At 39.3% G+C, this 21,686-nt stretch overlaps 2 protein-coding genes across 8 annotated transcripts in view; one reads left to right on the top strand and one right to left on the bottom strand.

Annotated features, from left to right (window-relative positions):
- The first annotated feature begins 994 nt into the window (after nt 1–994).
- si:dkey-90m5.4 (leucine-rich alpha-2-glycoprotein) lies at nt 995–5,809 on the top strand. 2 transcript variants are annotated; one of them, XM_017687497.2, is made up of 4 exons: nt 995–1,097; nt 1,204–1,325; nt 2,948–3,291; nt 4,234–5,809. In XM_017687497.2, exons 3-4 carry the CDS (start codon nt 2,958–2,960, stop codon nt 4,881–4,883), a joined length of 984 nt encoding a protein of 327 aa, XP_017542986.1. In that variant the 5' UTR covers nt 995–1,097; nt 1,204–1,325; nt 2,948–2,957; the 3' UTR covers nt 4,884–5,809. The 2 variants fall into 2 exon arrangements, with proteins under 2 accessions (XP_017542986.1, XP_017542994.1); XM_017687505.2 differs by having other exon boundaries at nt 2,945–3,291.
- A 1,301-nt stretch (nt 5,810–7,110) lies between these two features.
- The window catches only part of slain2 (SLAIN motif family, member 2), a 32,398-nt gene continuing 17,822 nt past the window's right edge, over nt 7,111–21,686 (bottom strand). The window contains exons 3-10 of one of the 6 annotated variants that reach the window (XM_017687859.2): nt 19,719–19,889; nt 19,292–19,462; nt 18,171–18,521; nt 17,043–17,180; nt 15,237–15,320; nt 10,883–10,921; nt 9,950–10,157; nt 7,111–9,155 (exon numbers count right to left, since the gene is read on the bottom strand). In XM_017687859.2, the coding sequence (XP_017543348.1) occupies nt 9,089–9,155; nt 9,950–10,157; nt 10,883–10,921; nt 15,237–15,320; nt 17,043–17,180; nt 18,171–18,521; nt 19,292–19,462; nt 19,719–19,889 (1,229 nt within the window). In that variant the 3' untranslated portion in view covers nt 7,111–9,088. The remainder of the gene's footprint in view (nt 9,156–9,949; nt 10,158–10,882; nt 10,922–15,236; nt 15,321–17,042; nt 17,181–18,170; nt 18,522–19,291; nt 19,463–19,718; nt 19,890–21,686) is intronic. The other 5 variants (XM_017687866.2, XM_017687874.2, XM_037538030.1 and 2 more) reach the window with 5 other exon arrangements.

Raw genomic sequence — 21,686 nt, 5'->3', positions numbered from 1 at the left:
TTCTGTCTCTGAACAGACACATCAGTGTATTCAGTTGGAGACACAATTTGTTTTACTTTTAAGACTAAATATTTTGAAATATTTCTATACCCAGTTATGAAAAACACAGTTTGGGTCCTTTTTAAACACAGCATGGCACAAAAAGTGTTACAATAGGTAACACAAGTTATTATTTATCACATCACTTTTAGAGTGTATTTTTAAGAACAGCTGTTTCTTCAAATGACAAAGGCAAAATTTTTGACCATTTGTGGTCAAAACCATTTTTTTACAAATGCATTTTAGTTCATTAACATCAGCAAACCCTGGTCCTGGACATCTGCCTTCCTGTGGAGTCTAGTTCCAACTGCGGTCAACCTCGCTTTAGTTGATTATCTTCTTCTCCTTTTGGCTGATGACAGGATAGGCTCCAGCAACCCCATGACCCAGAAAGAGCAGCGACTTAGAAGATGTGTTTGTGTGGCCAAAAGTATGTTGACCCTTATTCATTGCACCTGTATGAGCTTTTAAGACATCATTCTAAAACCATGGGCATTAAAATGGAGCCCCACTTGGAGGTTATAACAGCCTCCACTCTTCTGGAAAGGCTTGTGTGCTGTACCATTAACTTTAGCCTTCACTGGAACTAAGGGACCTAGCCCAAACCCAGTTCATTATCCCATCTCCACCAAACTTTACTGTTGGCAGTGTGCATTTTGGTAGGTAGTGTTCTCCTGTCACTCATGCCATCTCCTGTGGTCTCGGTTCATTTATGTGATTTACGATTTTGTGTCCAGCTCTTAGCTGTGGTGTCATTTCTTTGCTTGTATGAATAAAAGTGATTTTGAATGTTTTCTGTACATTATTATTTGCTTGTCATAGTTCCAAATAAATATATACTGTAATGCGCTGAGTGAGTCCTTGGAAAATATAATGTGGGAAGCCTATGTTTAGTAAGCTGGACTAGACGTGCGACATTGTGCAATGTATGATGACACTGAAACCGCCATGTGAATGATTTACTGTTATTGATCTCGTCAGAATCCACATTGCAAAAACCTCTGACGATCACAACTTGGACACATATGGTGCTCAAAATTACTTTTTGGTGAGCTTTGGTGAGTTACTTGTAAGGCTGTGTCAACAAATAGTGTTACTTTATTTTATTTCCAAACACCTGTGTAATGGTTTCCTCCCCTGACCTGTGCTGTGTTATTTACATAGTGACGGATTTCCCCCTGACCGATATTCCAGTAAAACCTGCTCAAATGGCTCAAGGCTTTTAAAAGTGAAGTGAATCAGGGACTGAAGTGTCTGGATTTGAGTGAACTTCATATATCTGGGAGGTAAGGGCTCTTTCCTCCTGTTACTTCATATTAATACTATTGGGTATAATCGTGGCCATATTGTATTCATCCTTAAAAAAGATTAATGCTTTATTTAAGGATACATGTTCCATATGATTAATAAACATGTTATTTAAAGTTCTATTGAATGTCCTTTTTGTTATGCATTAAAAATAATGTACACAACAATAACAACAACAATGTCAATACTACTACTACTACTACTAATAATAATAATGCTGTGTGTGTTGCCTAGTTTGCCTGTTTGGTGAAAAACAACTGAATAAACTTCTGTAATAATCTGGATTGATTTAACCCCTTAAAATCCCAGGCTTATTATATTCTAAGGCTATACTATTCAGGAACTACAGGGACTTCACTGCAAAAGGGGCCGAGCTTATTTTTAGGTTCTAGAAGTGTCTAATAAAACTTTGGGCCTGCCGGTTGCCCCTTGGCCACGTAAGGGCTTCACTTGGTGTATGTCTAATACAGTTATGCATTTTCAATACGATACTATTGATCGAATAGATTTTCCATGTGAGTTGTGAGCAAAGTGCTTATATGCTTATTGTCTGCTTTATTGGAACCTAGCTTGTACCCTCCACTCACTGGACACCTACTTTATCCTACGATATGTACAACAACAGATGGGCTACAGTCCATATACCTATAGAGGACCTATAAAGATACACAGATCAGGCATAACTTTATGACCACCTCCTTGTTTCTGCGCTCACTGTCCATTTGATCAGCTCCACTTACTATATAGGAGCACTTTGTAGTTTTTTTTGTAGTCTACAATTACAGACTGTAGTCCATCTGTTTCTCTGCATACTTCTCTTAGGCCCCTTTTACCTTGTTCTTCAGGGGTCCCATGGACCCTCACAGAGACAGGTACTATTTGGGAGGTGTATCATTCTCAGCACTGCAGTAACACTGACGTGGTGGTGGTGTGTTAGTGTATATTGCGCTGGTCTGAGTGGATCAGACACAGCAGTGCTGCTGGAGTTTTTAAACACTGTGTCCACTCACTGTCCACTCTATTAGACACGCCTACCTTGTTGGTCCACCTTGTAGATGTAAAGTCAGAGATGATAGCTCATCTGCTGCTGCACAGTTTGTGTTGGTCATCCTCTACTCCTTCATCAGTGGTCACAGGACGCTGTTGGCTGGATATTTTTGGTTGGTGGACTATTCTCAGTCCAGCAGCGACACTGAGGTGTTTAAAAACTCCAGCATCACTGCTGAGTCTTATCCACTCAGACCAGCACAACACACACTAACACACCACCAGTCAGTGTTACTGCAGTGCTGAGAATGATCCAACAACCAAATAGTACCTGTCTCTGAGGGTCCATGGGGGTCCTGACCACTGAAGAACAGAGTAAAAGGGGGCTAAGAAAGTATCAGAGAAACAGATGGACTACAGTCTGTAACTATAGAACTATAAAGTGCACCTATGCAGTAAGTGGAGCTGATAAAATGGACAAAGAGTGTAGAAACAAGGAGGTGGTCATAATGTTATGCCTGATCGGTGTAAGTGTTTCTAATAAAGTGACCAGTGAGTGAAGTACAAGGTGTTAAATAATAATAATAATGAAGTGTCATCTTATTTGAAGCAGTTTTGCAACGATGGGTTCCTGGTTCCTCCTCGTGCTCGTCATAATAGTCTCCACCAGCTATCAAGGTGCCTTCTCATGTCCGCAACGGTGTACCTGCCACTTCAGCAGTAAAACCACTGAGGTGGTGTGTCCCGATGCCTCTCTGACTCATTTCCCAAGTGAAAGTCTCCCAGGTAACACCACCTCCTTGACCATCCAGTATACCAACTTGAAGAACATCAGCACCCATGAGCTGAGAGCCACACCCCTCCTGCAGGAGCTCCACCTACCAGGGAACGGACTGTCCAGTTTGCCTGCAGAAATGCTTAAGGGCCTGCCTCACCTCCACACCATAGACCTCACAGGTGAGTGGATGTGTCTGTATAAAATATCCCAACACACCAGTGCAGACCAGTAGACCAGCGTTTACCATCCCAGCAACACAATCCTCCTTGCATTTCTGAAACATTTCTGCACAATGCATCTTAAAGAGTCCATACCTAGGCAAATTCATGCCATTCTGCAGGCCAAACTAGGTGCAACATATTACTAGATAGGAATGCTTTATAAATTGGTATATGCATAACCTGCATAGTGTAAATGTATATTGAATATGAAGTTCATATAGCATAGGTGTAAGCGGGCAATGGCATTCTTGTTATTTACAGTTCATTCATCATTGTAGTCCAAAGCTAAAACCACAATCAAAGAGTTCCACAAATGTGCTACAGAGGGCTCTTTAAGTGATGACATAGAGGAACCTTTTGGTTCTCTAAAGAACTATGAAGAAACTTTGAAAAATTTTAAGAACTTAAAATGTAAAGGTCTAATACCATTTTAAACTTCAGCAAGGCTCTTCACATTGATCAAAAATATAATGTGTTTGTGTGTGTGGTACTGTAACACACCTCAGTGGAGAGATTGCTCTTAAAATAATGTATACACCAGAGCTTACTAATAGGTGGACCGCAGTCCGAGTCCAGACCCAGACGTTGTCCTATGTGGACCTAGACCCGTAAGCGATAAACGATGGAGAATTATTTAATTTTGACTGGGTGGTCCTATTTTAATCGGCGTAGCATTTTAGCTTTTACTAAAACTGACATAAATGTTAAAATATGACTGAATTGTACTTTATTTGATTTGCCATTCAGTTGTTGACTATGTAAGATTCACCTACTAGGCTACTTCAGTAAATAGTATATGGCACTGAGTCATGAAGTTAGACATTATGATGCTCCGGTGCATATGCATGTGAGTGAAGCTGTTTTTCTTGTAACTCTTCATTTTGCATCTTCTTCTTACAGGTAACCAGCTACGGGACCTGCCCCCTCTGGTCTTCTATCATGCCCCACTGCTCAACCTGGTGCTTAAAGACAACCTGCTCACCAGTGCCAGTGCAGACTGGCTGCCCAGCAACAGCAACCTCACCTGGCTGGATCTGTCAGGAAACCGACTCATTAAAGCCCCCTTTGCTTTACTTCAGAACTTGGGCCTCCTGGAGACTCTGCACCTCTCTCAGAACCTCCTGGAGGAGCTCCCAGCTGACAGCTTTCAATCGCTGCCTGCTCTGGAGAGACTTCACCTGGACGAAAATAAACTCCAGGCTCTGGATGCCAAGGCCTTCAGCTGCAATACTAACCTAACCCACCTGTTCTTGCAGAAGAACAAGCTGAAGAGTCTCCCTGCTACCATCTTCCATGGGCTCGACCGTCTGCAGTACTTGGACCTGAGTGAGAACAGACTGCAGTTCGTGGCCCCAGGCACCCTTGGCCTCAGTATCAGCTGGGTGGAGCTGAGCCTGAACCCTTGGCATTGTGACAGTAAGATGGAGTACCTGTGGAAAATGCTAAACAAAAAATCGGTGCAGTCAGAGCCAACATGTGCCACGCCTGAGATGCTAAAGGACAGAGCCATCGCTACACTCACACGCAAAGAGCTGGGCCTGGAAGACTGAAGGAAGAAAGGATGAAGTGGAATGGAAGATGATGACATGATGGCAGTAATAAAGGAGTGAATGGAGGAGAAAGAAAAGCTTTTTTGCAATGAATAAGGATAAAAAGTGGGAAGAGCAAATCACAACTATTTCATCTTATGTCACATAAGATACAATGATTAAATAAAATGAAACGGAATTGTTTCTAGATCAGAATATTTTATACATTTGTTACATGAAAAATGAGAATGAAAGTTCCTCGCAAAAATATATTTGAATGACTTTGTGTCGGATTTTCATCTCAAAGTAATACTTTTTAAAATGGTAACCCAACATAAATGCAACTGCGCCCACTGATTATTGGCTGAGCACTATAATCAGTAAGTTTTCCCTTCTGCAAAGGCTTGTCGGGTTGTGTTTGTAGATGTTGCTCTTTGTACCAATTTGGTTTTCAGGTTTGTTGTGCCTCTCTCATTGGTTAAGGTCTGGGCTGCAGTTCCAGTTCAGACGCTGTCTGTTTACCCAGGGAGCAAAGTTATATCGGAATTGACAAAGATCCAATAACAGGGCACTTGGTCAAATACATCCCATTCACTTAACCCTTAGAACCCTAGAATTGCTGTTGTTTTAATTTTTTATTTTGGGTCAATTTTAAAGTATTTACATGTCACACATGCCATATGTTGTTTTTTTCAGGAGACCTTCGGCTACTCAGATATGCCACTATTTGACATGTAAATGCTAACAGAAATTTGATATCTTTATGAATGAACACGCCTGCTAAAGTTTCTAATTTTTTGCTTATAGAGATTTTGAAAACAGGTTGCACCTCAGATACCTTTTCAGAAATTGTTAGTCTGGAGTGTCTGTGAGCTGGAAGTGCAATCATTTAGATGGTGAGTCATTCTGTTGGTTATTATGAGCAAAAATAAACAATTAGAATAAGGCGGCCTGGCTTTTTATTGCTTTTCTGTCCAGTTGGATTCATGCTGAGTGCTAAAACTCATACACAGCAAGACAGGCTTTACTTTTGACAAAATTAACTTAATAGTATTCATCATATTTATTGTTATTTATCTGTTAAAATGTGTTTTAGGGCCTGCTTGTGTGATTTTGAGGGAAAGTGCCCTCACGGTGTTGAATGGGACACTGCAGTTCATCACCTTTCAGTGCTTTTTTTGAAGGCAGAAAGCAGATATGTAGTATAACAGTAGTGAGTGGGTTGTGGGTGATTTTGGGACTGGATTGCTGGCTGATGGACGGTCACAGGTGGATGAAATCACTCTGGATGGTGAAGCAGAGTCTGATGAGTGAATCGTGTCGCTGTTTTAACCCTTTGTTGGAAATATGAAGGCCAAACAGCAGAGAAATAATATCAGGATTTTAGATTTTCCGAGCCGAATTACTCACTGATGGTGAATGTCGTGACGTGGATCATGTTTGTATCTTAAACAGTCCTGAAGGTATGAAGGATAGATGTGACCCTCCGTTTTGTTCTTAGGGTCCTAAAGCTTAACAAAAAAAATACTGATAAGATGGTAATTCTTTAATGTATGTATTAAGAATTTACATATTCAGTTTAAGAGCAGCGAGAATTTTTGTAAAACACTCTTGATACGGAGTTCATAAAGAAAAAGATCTCGATCTATTCATAGAGAAATGGCATTAATATAGCAACATGATCTCATAACATTAGTTGTATGGTGTTCAAGTCGCATGGAGTCTTTGCAGGTCACGTCATTATCATGAACAAAATAAATACAGAAATGTTTTGATTTAATTCATGCAACCATGGGTAATTCCAAAACTGTGCATATAGTTTTTGTTCTAAATCACATTTTAAATATTTTAACTGGGTTTAAATACAACATGCACATTTCATTTTAAACTGAACTAGTTTCATGTTTAAAAAAAAAAAAAAAAAAAAACTAATTTAAGATTGGTGCATGAATTAAACTAGCCATATAAGAGGCATGCTATAAAATGAAATTATGATGTAATACAGTAGTAAATCAATCCTCAGGGAAGCACAGCCAACACACCTTTACCTGGTATTCCATTCTTAATCGCTTAGTTCAGATGAGTCAGTACCTACAACAGACCAAAATGTGAACCATCTGAAACCACAAGGACTAATTGGAGAACTACTGATGTAACAGATGAGGGTACAGAGGGTAAACAGTACAACAGTTGATAGTTGTTACTACAAGGCAGCGTAACAATGTATTTATCAGACTAAGAGACATGACATTTTTGACATTTTATTTGAAATGTGATTTAACACAGGGGAAACTGAGCATCATGTTTGTGGAGATATAAAAGTTTTAACAAAACTGTCCACAAAATGGTGCGGCATGGCCGTCCTCATGCCTATACGAGGCTCAGGCATCCCACTAACGCTGCCTCACACCGTGCAGAGGCATCTCTCTGTTTAATAAATAAGCCTCTTATCAGATCAGAGCATTTAGTCATAAATATCAAGGCATTTATAACATTTGTTCTAAAAAGCAAATATAAATGTTATCAAAGCAATTACAAATCCAAATAATACATTAGCCAAAAAAAAAAAAAATGTAAGCAAGAAATGCAGACCCCTGAAGCAAAACGATATTGGCAAAACAATGCAGTTGGCACCAAATTAAATGTCACGATACGAAATGACACGAAAGCAAGATGACTTCATAAATTATAGGCACTCATGTTTAAAACAAACGTTTGCAGTCTCACTCACACACGTGCATTGTGATGACCTCACCACGCGTCTAAAGTGCCACTGCCAATCCAGCACTAGCGAGCACTGTTCTGTTTTTCCGTTTAACGTCCCATTTGTGACTCTTTCACTGGACTGATGATGTGGCTCCTTCGCTACAAGTACTAGACAGTTGAAGCTTTGCCTTTAAGACATTGTTTCCTGCACTGTTGCTGAACCAAGAACCTGAATGCGCACGTATTTCAGCATCAAAAGGATCGACTTGTTTGACAAAGGCTTTTTTAAACTGGTAGAGAGTAGGTTTTAAATCAAATTCATCATGAAAGACCTGATGATGGTAACAACCACGAAAAGATAAACTCCATGATCAGCTTTTCTTTTGACACTTTCAGTTATTTTTATAATCACGGTAAACGTCACGATGCCATCTTATGACCCCTTCCCCTGAGCCAGAAACAGACCGATGGACTGGCCATCCACCAAAGTTTATAATATGCACAAAAACATGTTTTCTCTTTCACCAAATTTGACAATTCATGATCAACATCTAATGGTCTACCATGGTTCAACTGCCCAATGGGGATACAATATACACACAATTTGGAAAACCCTGCTTTGATTTGACAGAGTACCACTTAGGATCCTCCTGTATTTCTGCAGAACGTTTCATGATTTTACAACAAATTTACATTTGAAACTTACAAAAAAAAACAAGAAAAAAAAACAAAAACAAAAACACAACCCTGGTTTGGATCTCATAGATCTGAACTGAAACACAGTGATCAAACGAAATGTTCTCAAACTTTGAACATATCCAGCCACTTTGTCATAAATCCACTAATAAATGCTTTGGAAACTTAGCTTTATAGTTGAGGTTCAAACATTAACATTCAAAATAAAGAAAAAAAATACTGAGTATGAATTTACTTTGGAAAAATTATTTTTAAATAATGATTTCTAAATAAATAATTGTCACATAGATATGACAAGACATTCTGGGAGAAAGACACTGTCATGGGTTCAGTCCATACAGCCACTGTTTGAAGGGCATCCAGCAAGCAAAGCATTATGGACATCCACCGTATAACTTTAAAAGACTATTCCACTCTCACAGGATTGCAACAGGCCCGTTACAGAGAAAATGCATGTAAGGATAGTCAAGGGTCCCCTTTTCAGGGTGCAGAAGCAGAGAGGAACAATAAAGTGTCAGAACACAAGTTCATGAGAGAGAGAGAGAATAGGCATTCAGGCAAACAGCACTAGGTTTGATCGGTTCTCTGTATTGGCTCTGTTGGTTGGTGAGAGTGCCCCCTGGTGGCAGTCGGTTTCTTTGGCATTCTCGGGTCTCCAGCCAGCCGTATCATCTTCTTACCGGGAAGAGAATTTCCTTACAATGTTTATTGTATGGGGATGCTTAGAGTGTCTCTCTTGTGTATTTTGCTTGATCTAAAAATGGAGGTTGGTAAAGTGCCAGGTTGGACGGTCCGCCTATGTGCTGCAGGTTTGAGCTTACTGCTCAGTAACAGCCTTCTCTCCAGCTCTCGTCTCTGATGCCACTGTATGTGCGGGGAGCTGGTAGAGACCTGTAGAGCAGAAACACAAACACTCGCAGAAATGAGGACTGAAATAATTTAGCAGGGAACAAGTCTATGTACATACATACAGCGGTCAGGCATAACATTATGACCACCTCCCTGTTTCTCTGATCATTGTCCATTTTATCAGCTCCACTACTGTATAGGTGCGCTTTGTAGTTCTACAGTTACAGACTGTAGTCCATCGGTTTCTCTGATACTCTGTTAGCCCCCTTTTACCTTGTTCTTCAGTGGTCAGGCCCCCCGATGGACCCTCACAGAGCAGGTACATTTTGGGTGGTGGATCATTCTAAACACTGCAGTAACACTAATGTGGTGGGTGTGTGTTAGTGTGTGCTGCACTGGTCTGAGAGGATCAGACACAGCAGTGCTCTGACCCACACTCGAGTGAACCACGCTTATCCTACAGGCCTTGCAAGCATCAATAACATTATTTATTCAGTATATCTGGTGTCTTCTCATCACATCATAAACATGGTAAAACATTCACTGAACTAAGCTAACTTGAGGACAATGCTGAAGCTTCAATGTTAAAACTCTCAAACCTTTTTGGTTTACCACATTTAAAAGACCCAATAAATTAATTGAAGTTTTTTGTTCCATTGATTGTTTTTGATGGAAAAAGACAAAATAGATTTACAAAAATAACTTTTGATTAGATAACCACAGCCTGACTAGCACCTCACATGCACATACTTACAGACCTTTAAACTTAGTGATGCTACATGTGGTGTATGTGCGAAAGCGAGAGTGAGAGAGAGACAGAGAGAGACAATGTATACCTGCGCACAGGCTGGACCAGTTTGCTGCGAGGCACAGGTAAACTCCCACCAGGAGTGCCACTGGGGCGGGGCAGAGCACTGCGGGGCTGAGCTAGGGAGCGTGTGGGCGTGGACGTGCCTGAAGCAGGATTAGACACGACCTTTACAGGCTGCCGCAGGGCCAGGGGTGAGGGGGCCGCGGGAGTCCGCAACTTAGCACTAGAAGGGACTAAGGAAGAGAAGACAGAAAGAAAATATAGATTAAGAGACAGTCAGAGGAAGACTAACAAAAAACATGCAAGCAAAAATAAATCACAGAAAATAAGTACAAAAAAATGGAGGGCAGAAATATAACGATGTGGATTCTGAACAGAATAAAAAGTCATCCAGCACTCAAGCACATCTGTATGAAAACATGAAACATCAGCCAAAACTGCTAAAATTAATAGATTAAAAAAAAAAAAAAAAAAAAAAAAAAAAAAAAACACACACAAAAAACATCTCAGACTGATCAGCTGTAACCCAGCCTAAACCCAACCTGATGGACACTGGATGGACATGAATACTGAATCACAAGAACCACAGGAACCACATGTTCTCCATCACCACAGTGGAACATAACTGTCCATGTGTAAAGAACAGTTCATGTTTACAGATTCAAGCACCACACCAGTGAATACAAGAACTTTCTAAATAAATAAATAAATCAACAAACAAGGGATGCAAATAACAAATGGATGGGTTGTGGTGATCTTAATCCCCACATCTTCCTAGCATATATTTCCCAGCATTCTAACAGAGTGGAGCACACAGCTCCAACTCCCTCTAGTGGCAAAATGGAAAGTAGTATTCATACCACAAAACAAGCAGTCAGACCAACCACACACATATACACACACACACACACAATAAAATATTGCAAAATGGAAAACTGGATCCTCAGTGAATACTCACTGAACTCTCCCTCCTCTCCAAAGCAACACGAGAGATGAACTAAAGATAGAAACAGGACATTCTTGGGTTCAAATGCATTCATGGACATTTATCATAAGCGCTCATTCTCTGTGACAGTAGCATGTACTCATGCATGATAACGTTGGCCTAAATGGATACAGGGGCTGTCATGGATGTAGATTATCAAATACTGTGAATATTACTTCTGAGACTGCACACTAACTAACTGTACTACAGAACTTTTTCTAAGGATGCACATGAATTTTTATTGACGATTCCATTACAGTGAACCTGAAGCTCACACTGTGTGGGCTACAAGAACTTATGAACCACATTTGCATATTTCCAGTACGTTTTACTAGCCAAAGTTACAATATAAATAACATTTGCTCTTTAATGAGCTGGACTGGCATTTTAGGTTCTAAAACGAATATTAGATGTCAATGTATACTCATCAGCCACAACATTAAAACCATAAATCGCTGACCATTTAACTCCACTGACCATACAGGTGCACTTTGTAGTTCTACAATCAGAGACTGTAGTCCATCTGTTTTTCTTCATATTTTGTTACCCTGTTCATCTGTGGTCAGGACCCCCACAGGACCACCACAGAGCAGGAATTACATGGATGGGCGATCATCCTCAGTGCAGTAACAGATGAGATACTGTATCTGGCTATACGAGGTGGACCAACAAGGTAGGAGTGTCCAGTAGAGTGGACAGTGAATGGACAGTGTTTAAAAGCTCCAGCAGCACTGCTAGGTTTGATCCACTCAGACCAGTAACAGTGACACTAACATCAGTGTCTCTGCACTGCTGAGAATGATCCATCACCCAAATAGTACCTGCTCTGTGAGGGTCCATGGGGGTCTTGACCACTGAAGAACAGGGTAAAAGGGGACTAACAGAGTATCAGAAAAGCAGATGGTCTACAGTCTGTAACTGTAGAACTACAAAGCGCACCTATACAGTAAGTGGAGCTGATAAAATGGTTAGCGAGTGTAGAATCAAGGGGGTGGTCTTAATGTCGTGGCTGATCGGTGTATGAAACATTAAAGCAAACAAAAAAAGTGCTACAACAAATGTAAGATGCAACTGCCTTTTTGGCACTTTGGTTCAGGCATAATTATGCTATGACATTTTTATATACGTATAGCAGCAGCATTCAAAAACTGTGCGTGTGCACTTACCTGATTCATATTATTTAAATCATTACAAAACATCAGCACAGATCAGAGAAAATGAAAGCAATAAAGTAAATAAAGTGTATGTCTAATTTGCTCTTGTAAAAAAAAAAAAAAAAAAAAAAAAAAATACGACAAACCTCAAACTAAGCGCTTGGCTGAAACAATCAGTTATAAACATGTAGCATGTTTCATATGTGGTAAGCCACTAACAGTACCACTATACATAATGGCATGACATGACTGGACAAAAATGGTTATTAATGGAAGAGATATGGATGAAAATAGCTGACCGTGCTTCACTTTAAACTTCTTAAACCTCTTTCTGGCAGTGAGACTCTCAGGTTGTTTAGAACAGCTGGGATTTCTGAGCACCTTACTTAGCACAAACATTTAAGCAGATAATGCAGGAAAATTGTAATAGATTAACATGTTTCACACAAACAGGCCAGCATGAAAGATAAAGATCATCTCAACAGTGGTGTGAACAGGATCATAACCCAACACGCATCCTTATCAAACCAAAGCAGCATCGCTCATAGATACATCCATGACTTAAAGTTTTACTACATTTTTCACAAAATCTCACACAATTTTCTGTGTGAGACAAAGTATCTCTCAGCAACATGGCAAACAGTATCTACACCAAAAACAGTTCCCTCATCACATAACAGATTCCCTCAGACAGCTCTTTTTAATAGAACCACAAAATTACATAGATAATGATCCTACAGTGAAGTATCCAGGAAAAAGCGGTCCTTCTATCTTTGTTTTCAGTTAAAAATATGAAACGTTTTTCCATGAGTCATCATAAACAATGGCCTCTTTCCAGAAAATACTTTTTTATCTCCTTCAACTCACATAAAGCTGGAGTCAAACTGGCAAAAAACTCAATGCTAAAAAAAATAAAAACACAACTGTCAAACACTAAAAAACAACACTAAGTAATATATTGTGATTCCAAAATTGACTCCTGCACCACTGCGTTACATTACCTTTCCTTTTAAAAACAGCTAATACTCATTTATGGACTTAAGACATTAACTGATCCTCAGTTTCAAAAAGAGACCTGGACGAGTCTGGACGAGTCAGGACATTCTAGCAGCTGTGCACAGATTAAGCAGCCATGCTGCTGCAGCACATTCAGAAAGGGTATCTTGATACAGTGATGTTGAAATAAACTTGAATATTCCAAAAAAGATGTCATCTACATGACAGCATATATGCTGCACCAAAATGTGTCTCTTTCAGCATTAATGGCGCCTTCACAGATGTGCAAGTTACCCTTGCTATGGGCAATAATACACCACTATACCATGACAGATCCTGGGGCTTTTGAATTTTGTGCTGATAAGAATATAAAATGGTCCTTTTCTGCTTTGGCCCTGAAAACACCCACCATTTCCAGAAACGATCCGAAAGGCTGACTTGTCAGACTAAAAATACTTATTTCCACTACATCAGTCTATTTCAGATGAGCTCAAGCCCAGAAAAGTCAGTAGCTTTTCTTTATGTTGTAGACATTTGACCTCTGCTATATATAGACAGTCTTAGCTTATATTTGTGAATAGAGCAACAAACTGTGAATGACAACGGTTCGTAAAAGTACAGGATGATTCAAAAAGATTAATTCGATTTTCAAAATGATTCACTTGTAAATCATTACAGAACAATGCAGTAAATTGTAAATGGTTTAAGTGAGCATAAAGTGCTCAGTATGAACCTCCTACAGACAACATCAACGCTATAGTCAAATTCAGCCCATACTCGATTGAGAATGTCAGGTGTCACTGAACTTGCAGCTCTTTCAATGCAATTTCGGAGATCATCCAATTTTGTGGAACCATCGACGAACACTCTGAGCTGTTTGAGGTTCACAGCCGACCAAAATCATGCTGCACAGTTATGATGTATTCACTCTTATTGAAGTGGAGAACACAAAACACTTTCAGCTCAGGGGTCACATCTCACAGACTGAAGGGAGCCATCTTCCAGTGACAGTCAGAAACTATGACCCCCTCTTACAATTGGTATGTGATTGGTTCCTAGGTGCTTCATGGCTGTAAAAATATGGCACTTTAAAATCAGATTAATCTTTCTGAATCACCCAGTATTTTCTATCCCATATGCTGAGATCACAGAAACATACTCAGTGCCCTCTGAGGGGTTGAAGGTCATGCGAATTTAGTTACAGATACAGTTACAGATTTCCCCAGAGTCCCTGATACCTAATGACACTTAATGGAACTTAATGAGCTCAATGACAAAAAATTGTTCTTAATTGTTGGATTATTCGCAGACATGTTTTTGGCAAAGCGGTGACTCGAAACCCATCCTTGCTTATAAAGGACTAGAACTTTCCTGGAATCTTCTTTTATACTCAAGGATGACTGCATCACCAGTTTAACATCCTGATCAGTATTAAATTACCCCTATCCTATTTGGAATGTGTTGCAGGCATCAATTTCAAAATAACTGCATATCTACAAAAAACAATGAAAATGTATTTGTACCATTTTCATTTATAATATAGGTCAAAGTGGATTTACAAGTCATTGCTTTCTGGTTTTACTTGCATTTCACATACTAGTACAACTTTTCTGGAATGGAGGTATCTGACAGCAGTTCTCAGTTATGGCTCCAGAGAACCCTGACTCTGCATATATTTTAATACTTTCCTGCTCTAACACAAACATTATCTCAAGAAGACCAGGTTAATTAGCTGATTAGTCAAATGACTTGTATCAGAGCATGAAAAACACCAACATGTGCTACTCCAGAAACAGCGCAGGGAATGACTTGTGTGGTCATTCTCAGTATTACAAGCTGCAGATATTTTACTATGTTACCATTGTGTGTACATTCTTATTTTGCAAAAAGGGAATAAGAATTAATTTTTTGCCATGTTTTTGACATAAACCAGTGAATATAGACTATAAATGGAATGGAATTGAAAATTTAAGTAACTGAATTAATGTCCATTTAATTATATACACAATTGCTTAATGATATTTGAACAGCATAGCAAAATGATACTGGTAATAACTTTTAAATACGTCATGGCAAAGAAAATGGATGGCCAGTAGGGGGCAGTGCTGGCATTGCTGCAAGGCTACAGTATCTGTGTGCAGCAGTAAGACTAGGCTGGGGCTGTCTGCATGTGTTACCTCGGAGAGAAGTGGGGCTCTGCAGGCGCTCTTTGGGTTTTGGGGAGGCGCGAGCCAGCCCGGAGAGCCTTTGGTGCTGCGCTGCTGAGAAACAAGCAGACGTCACTGTCTGATTCAGATTGGCCTGAGGTAATTGCTTACCTCAGAGCCACCCACAGGCCTTCAGCAATCAATGAGATGCTGATCCAGGATCAGCATATAACTAAAGGTTAAAAGGGACAGTCAAAGGAGGGATAACCAGCCAGGGTGGGTTTTTTCAATGAAGCAAAGGGCACTGTGAGCCAGCCATGCCTCGACTAGAGAGCACACACCATTGCCCAGCCAAGGGATCAGTGGCCACTAGAGGGCACCACAGAAAAGGGAATCATCTGACCCAGAAAGAAAGCACCAAGCCAAGACCAGCACCAATAGTAGAGCCAAACTACCATTATCTCAGCCAAGAGAGGGGGGATTTGGGATGGAGAAAGCATTGGCATGCAATCAAACAGGAAACAGAGTAAAAAGAGATGTGAAGGAGACGGAGAGAAATGAGGAGATGTACATAATTCCAAAGAATGATCCTCGACTTGTTTTCTGAAGTGATATATTGCACATAATATTGCAGACATGCATGCTTATTAACATATCCTTTAATTCTGAGTCAGAGAACCTGAAGAACATTATTTCACTAAATATGTTTCACACTTCCAGCTTCTAGTAGTTTTGATCACGTCATAAGTTTTTGTTTGAAAAAGAGGAAACCCACATCAGCAGGATGTCATGAATAGGAATATATATGTAATTACAAATTTCACAAAGACAAAGCAAAAATGAATGTTTGCTGAATAAACTGCTTGTATATGATTACTCAATTGTCCAAAAATTATTTTTTAAATCACTAGATTACTCAATGACTAATATAAGTGACAGCTACAGCTCAATATTCATTCAATATTAGTATTGTTAACATTTCAGGGTGTGTATTCTTTTGGATGCTCAAAATCAAAAGAAAGTTGTATGATGTAAATTTTTGCTAGTTGTGAATCATTTCCAAAATCTTTACCAGGAAGATAACGAGCTAAACTAAACTGAACGCCAAGAATGAGTGATCAAAAATGATTAGGGCAGAAAAAATTAAAAAATAAAATCCCATTCCACCACAGCCAAGGCACTGAATATGCAGTGAGTGTGCGAGAGACAGAAAGAAGTGCTTGTCATTTTATTAGATATTTCCATTTAAATAATTTCTGAGACAGCAAATAATGCAAAATTCACAAATAATAATTTGCAAGATCAGCATCATGTATGTTATTTATATATGCATACAGTCATATTAAAAAGGTGCCACTGGGCAAATTATGTTTTATTCATTTTCTAAGTGAAAATAAGTAAATTGCATTCTATACAGAGAAAACACTTCTGCACATTTCAATGCACAATTACTGTGAATGTGTGTGTTTAACACATTAGAAAAACATAAAATACATGGCCTGTGCAAGTTACAGCACATTTTATATTTTTTATTTTCCAAATTTGTTAAATTCAGCAAATACACATAAATTCTGCACTAGCATTTGATGAAAAATACCATAGTTAGGTGTGTTCCCTGTAGAGAATGTTTCACATTTTCACAAAATCAAAAACACATGTAATTTGACTGGAGGTGTTAAGACTTTTGCACAGAACTGAACTAACATGTGACTGTGTGAGTGAATGTGTGTGTTCACACTTACTAGCATTCTGATCTGTGCGTTTCTATCAACTTGTGTGGGTACATATTTACTTACTGAACCACTATATTTGAGGTGTGTGCGTGTGTGCACTCACTGGTTGATTGGCTCTGGTGTCGAGGGGATCCGTTTGGCACTTGTAGGTTGGACTCGCAGCTGCGGCTGTTTTTGACAGGTTCAGCAGCAGGGCCGGAGCTGGAGCGCGTCAGGTTGGGAAGACTGCGCCGCAATTTCTCTATATACATAACCAACACCAGAAACATTACACACAATATTCGCACAATATCAACCATACTGACAAAAATTATAATTTGTTCATGCCATTATTACAACACAATGCAATACTGTGCAATGTGCATTATGGAGAATGGGTATTCAATTAATTTTGCTATGGAATGCAGTTCCACTGTTTGAGCACCAAATATTTAGCTCCATCAGCAGCTCAGACCAGCACTCACAGCATGCCTCACAGCTCTAGTGTCATGACTAAATTGTGCATGAACATGATTCTAATCATTGTTCTTCTTTAAAATTTTGTTTAAAATATTATGAGAATAACAAATTGTAAGCCTAGTGTCATGAACAGAACTGAATTTTCACACCACTAACATAGCAGTATGAACGCACTGGTTGAGGCTGAGTCATCAAAATGATATTTGTTTTTGTATTTGTGATTGTAGTAGCATTTTTCAACATTCAAAACAACAATGAACTGCATTTTGATTAAACGCATTCTTTTGTGTAGTCAATCATGATTAATCACGTGACTTATTTGCTCTAATTTGACCCTAAACATGTTTTCCATTTAAAAAGCACTGACCTTTATTATAGCTATAAGAGTATAACCTGAGTATACAGGGTGAGTCAAGTCACAGGACACTTTTATATTATTTTATATTTTTATTATTTCACAAGTCTCCACAATGCGGTGCTGAAGGTGGTGTTTGTTGTGGATTTTCTCAGCATACACAATTTGTTTGAGATGACCCCAGAGATAAAAGAGGATAATAAAAAATAAAATAAAATTGTTTCCTGTGACTTTTGACTCATGTCCCAACCAATGAGTGCAAGTCATCATATATACAGTCCATATACACAGCCAACATTTGCAGAACACACTAACAGCACTTTAAAATCTGTGCCCCAATTTTCAAGCATTGCTATTTCTATGATACAACATTCTGTTATCAGCTCACTCCAGCAAGTAGGTCTGGCCACTGCCTACCTTCGTTTTTGATAGCATTGGTGTGAGGCTCATGGGCGTGGCCCTGCAGGGAGAGGCGGGGCTGCTGAAGGCGGCTGATCATTGGCTGAGGTGAGCCACGGGAGTACTCCAGCGAACGAGCAGGTGAGCGTGAGCGTGGTGAGTGGCGTGGTGAGACGCGGGGTGAGGGGCGAGGAGACGGGCTGAAACGAGTTACAGGCGGGTGGTACAGTGCAGGGTGAAGAGCTTCCTCCTCGTCTTCCAAGCTTTGGGCATCCAGCTCCTGGTCACTGAGCGTTCCCCGCCGCAGGGATTGGCAGGAGGAGCCTGAGCTGCGGCGTGATGCTGTGGCAGCATAATCCTGTCTCAAGCCTGGAGAAAGACAGATGGAGGTTTGTGATACAACACTAGAGACTATAGACAGCATAAGAAACGTGTACAAAATACCTTCAAACCTTTCGCAAGTGAACGTTGTGTATAAAATAAAACATTGTAGAAACATTCCACTTTAGACCTTTAAACATTTGTGGCACAAAATGTGTGCTTTTATTATTTGTTTAGAGACGTTACATGAAGTTTTAATTTAAATTATTAAATGATGTTAGCTTAATGGAAACTGCAGCGTGGAACTGTTTTAAAAAAGAAAAGAGCTCATTACCCACATGCGACATCTACAGAGCCTACGATTAAACTAGAAACGCTTTGTCAAAACATGGGTCAACTAGCCATACGTAAAACAGTGACAAGACTATTGGCACATTCAAAGCTGCTTTGAGCACTTTGACTTATGAAAAATAGTATATTACTTCAGAAAAGGAGTCCAATAAAGCAGAGCATGTTAGTGCAGAGTGTCAAGCAACTTGTACAACAAGCATCTTAATACTTTTATTGTTTTAATCATTTCTCTATTAATGAGTTGTACAGCATTTGGTCAATGTCTGGTGTTTGCAACATATTCTATAAATACATGACTTGCCTTTAAGTCATAAATTGCAAGCAGGCATTTTTTATCTAAACTGGATTGGTTTTATTCATCTTAATGTTAACCACACCACATGAAGTGGTACTAAAGCCAGACCCCTTAAGCCATCAGCAAATGGCTGAATACTCTCAGGCTAAAGAAACAAACGAGAGCCACTCACTCTCTTCTTGCATGCGGGCAAGGATCTGCACATCAGTGACGTCATTGAGCTTGTAGGTGGTAGAGGAGCCCACAGAGTCTTCATCCATCTCTGATGTGCTCAGCTCACTGTCCACTGACGACTGGGGGCTTATTGCCGGGGGATTTCTGTCCGTTGAGTTCCGCTGATGGCCTACAAACACACATTCAGGCACACAAAGAGATTTCTAAAACACAGACTTCTCCCAGCAATACAGTAACAGAAATAATGACATTTTCAGCAGTGTATGAAATATAATTACATGTAATCAATCACATTACACTAAATTAATAATAAAATAATTAAAAGGACATTACAAATTTCAAAGACTATTGACTGTTTTACTGTTTAAAAATCTGTTTATAGATAGAGGGCTAAGCGGTCACTGTTCATACTGTTGCGTATGTACCTGCACTGCCAGGCAGCACTAGTTGCTTGACGATAGGCACTCTGGAAGGAGTGGAGGAGGGGGAGTTGAATCCACTGCTGTATGGACTGTTGGATGCATTTGGACTGTACTGGCTTCCGTAGCTCACCTGAGGGCTGTAGGTACTGCCATACAGGCTCCGCCTCTTATTTGCTACAGATACAGAAAAAAAAAGAGACACAAAGTCAAAGAGAAATGTCTACGATGAACATGCAGAGTGAATCAGACTTCATATTAATATTAGAGATGCACAGAAATTTCAGCCACTGCAATGTTTCGCCTGAAAATGTAACCTTCACTTTTTGTCTGAAAATGAAAAACGGCTAAAACAATGAAATAAAATAAAAGATTAAACAGGACTACATAGAAGACATCAAAATCAAAGAATTTGCAAATAATTTTAAGTGGTTTAAAAAAAAAAGTGACTTAAAACTGATTTTAAAAATAGTGATTGTACTCTGTTTTGCTCTCTTGCGCTGGTTTGCACAGACAGGCAGGGTAAGTCGGCTGTGTGGAAACATTCCACAGGTTCCACAGTACGATGCCCAAGCAATTTTAATCTCTTTTCATCCTGAGTATCAAGGATGTAATACATTTAGTAACTTCAACAGCTTTAAGGCCACATGCAAACATGATTACACGCTCAGTATCAAAAATACAGCAAGACAATGCCAATACAATCTGTAGCCACAGATTTAAATTCTGAATAAAGTTAAACTTTATTGCCCGTAGGTATATTTTGGTTTTTCCATTTGAATTCACATGACCAAATTGTAAGGCAAATTATTCAGTTATTGCATGAAATAAATGTAAATTTTTATTTTATTTATTTATTGTAAAGGGTCCCCTCAAATTAACAGAAAATGTGTTTCACACATATTGCTATACGCTTACAATTTACTGCTGAAAGCTCAAAATCTCAGACGTTCTTTGTATTATTTTATAAAAGTAATTTTTACAGAGCAGATCACTGAAGAGATGCCGCCCGTTTACAGTTTATAGCCCAGATGTGTGGGAATATGAGTCGACTTTCAGTTGAAAAAATTGTTTCTTTTTTTATTTTTATAATTATTTCCTCTTTATTTTATATTGCTTCTTTTATTACAAGGGTTTAAAATTACCTATCTATTTGACTGGAAAGAAAACAGTTAGAGCCCTCTTATGACACCCCCCTTTCGTATGTAGTTTATGAAATATGAAAGTTATGAAGAATACGACAAAGTGTTGTGAAACCACCGGTGGTTCCAAGGAGTTAAAAAATTTTAAATGATGGTGCCAAAGTGCAAAGGAGGCAAAAATGTCACTACCTTGGATGACCAGCCGTTCTCTATTGGCAAGTACGCTGGATCTCATGGCATATACTGTAGTACTATAGTCTAGGAGTCTACTTACTGTAATCATTTTAGAAAGTTTTTACTGTCTTACTGAAAGCACTTCTATCAACAGCGGGTTTATCACCAGCTGTGTCTTAAACTTCAATTCCAACCAAGAACTTATTTTGGTGCATCAATAATAATGAATAAAAAACAAACATAGAAACAAATAAGCCGATAGTTATACCAGTGTCCTTTTAAAGACATGCATGTTCATAGAGGCAGTGGGGAATGCCCATCATTTGACTGAGTCTATTATAACATATGGCAGTGGCTGGTCCCATACAGAGAGCCTTTCTTGATGTGCACAGAGAGTTAACAATGCATTCTATTCACTCCATATGCACACAATACTACTACTACTCTCTCTCTCTCTCTCTCTCTCTCTCTCTCTCTCACACACACTCACACATACTCGCACACACACACACACACACACACACACACACACACACACACACACACACACTTATTCAACAGTAATTCAGCAGCACACAAACAAAGCCCAGTGTTTGCCTCAATGTAGCCATTCAGTAAATAACAATACATCATGAAGCTATGGTTATTTCCACTGCAG

This window comes from Pygocentrus nattereri, chromosome 4, assembly GCF_015220715.1.
Source record: "Pygocentrus nattereri isolate fPygNat1 chromosome 4, fPygNat1.pri, whole genome shotgun sequence".
In the NCBI taxonomy this organism is placed as follows: Eukaryota; Metazoa; Chordata; class Actinopteri; order Characiformes; family Serrasalmidae; genus Pygocentrus; species Pygocentrus nattereri.
Note: the sequence above shows the minus strand (reverse complement) of the source record. Positions and strands in the feature narration are given on the sequence as shown.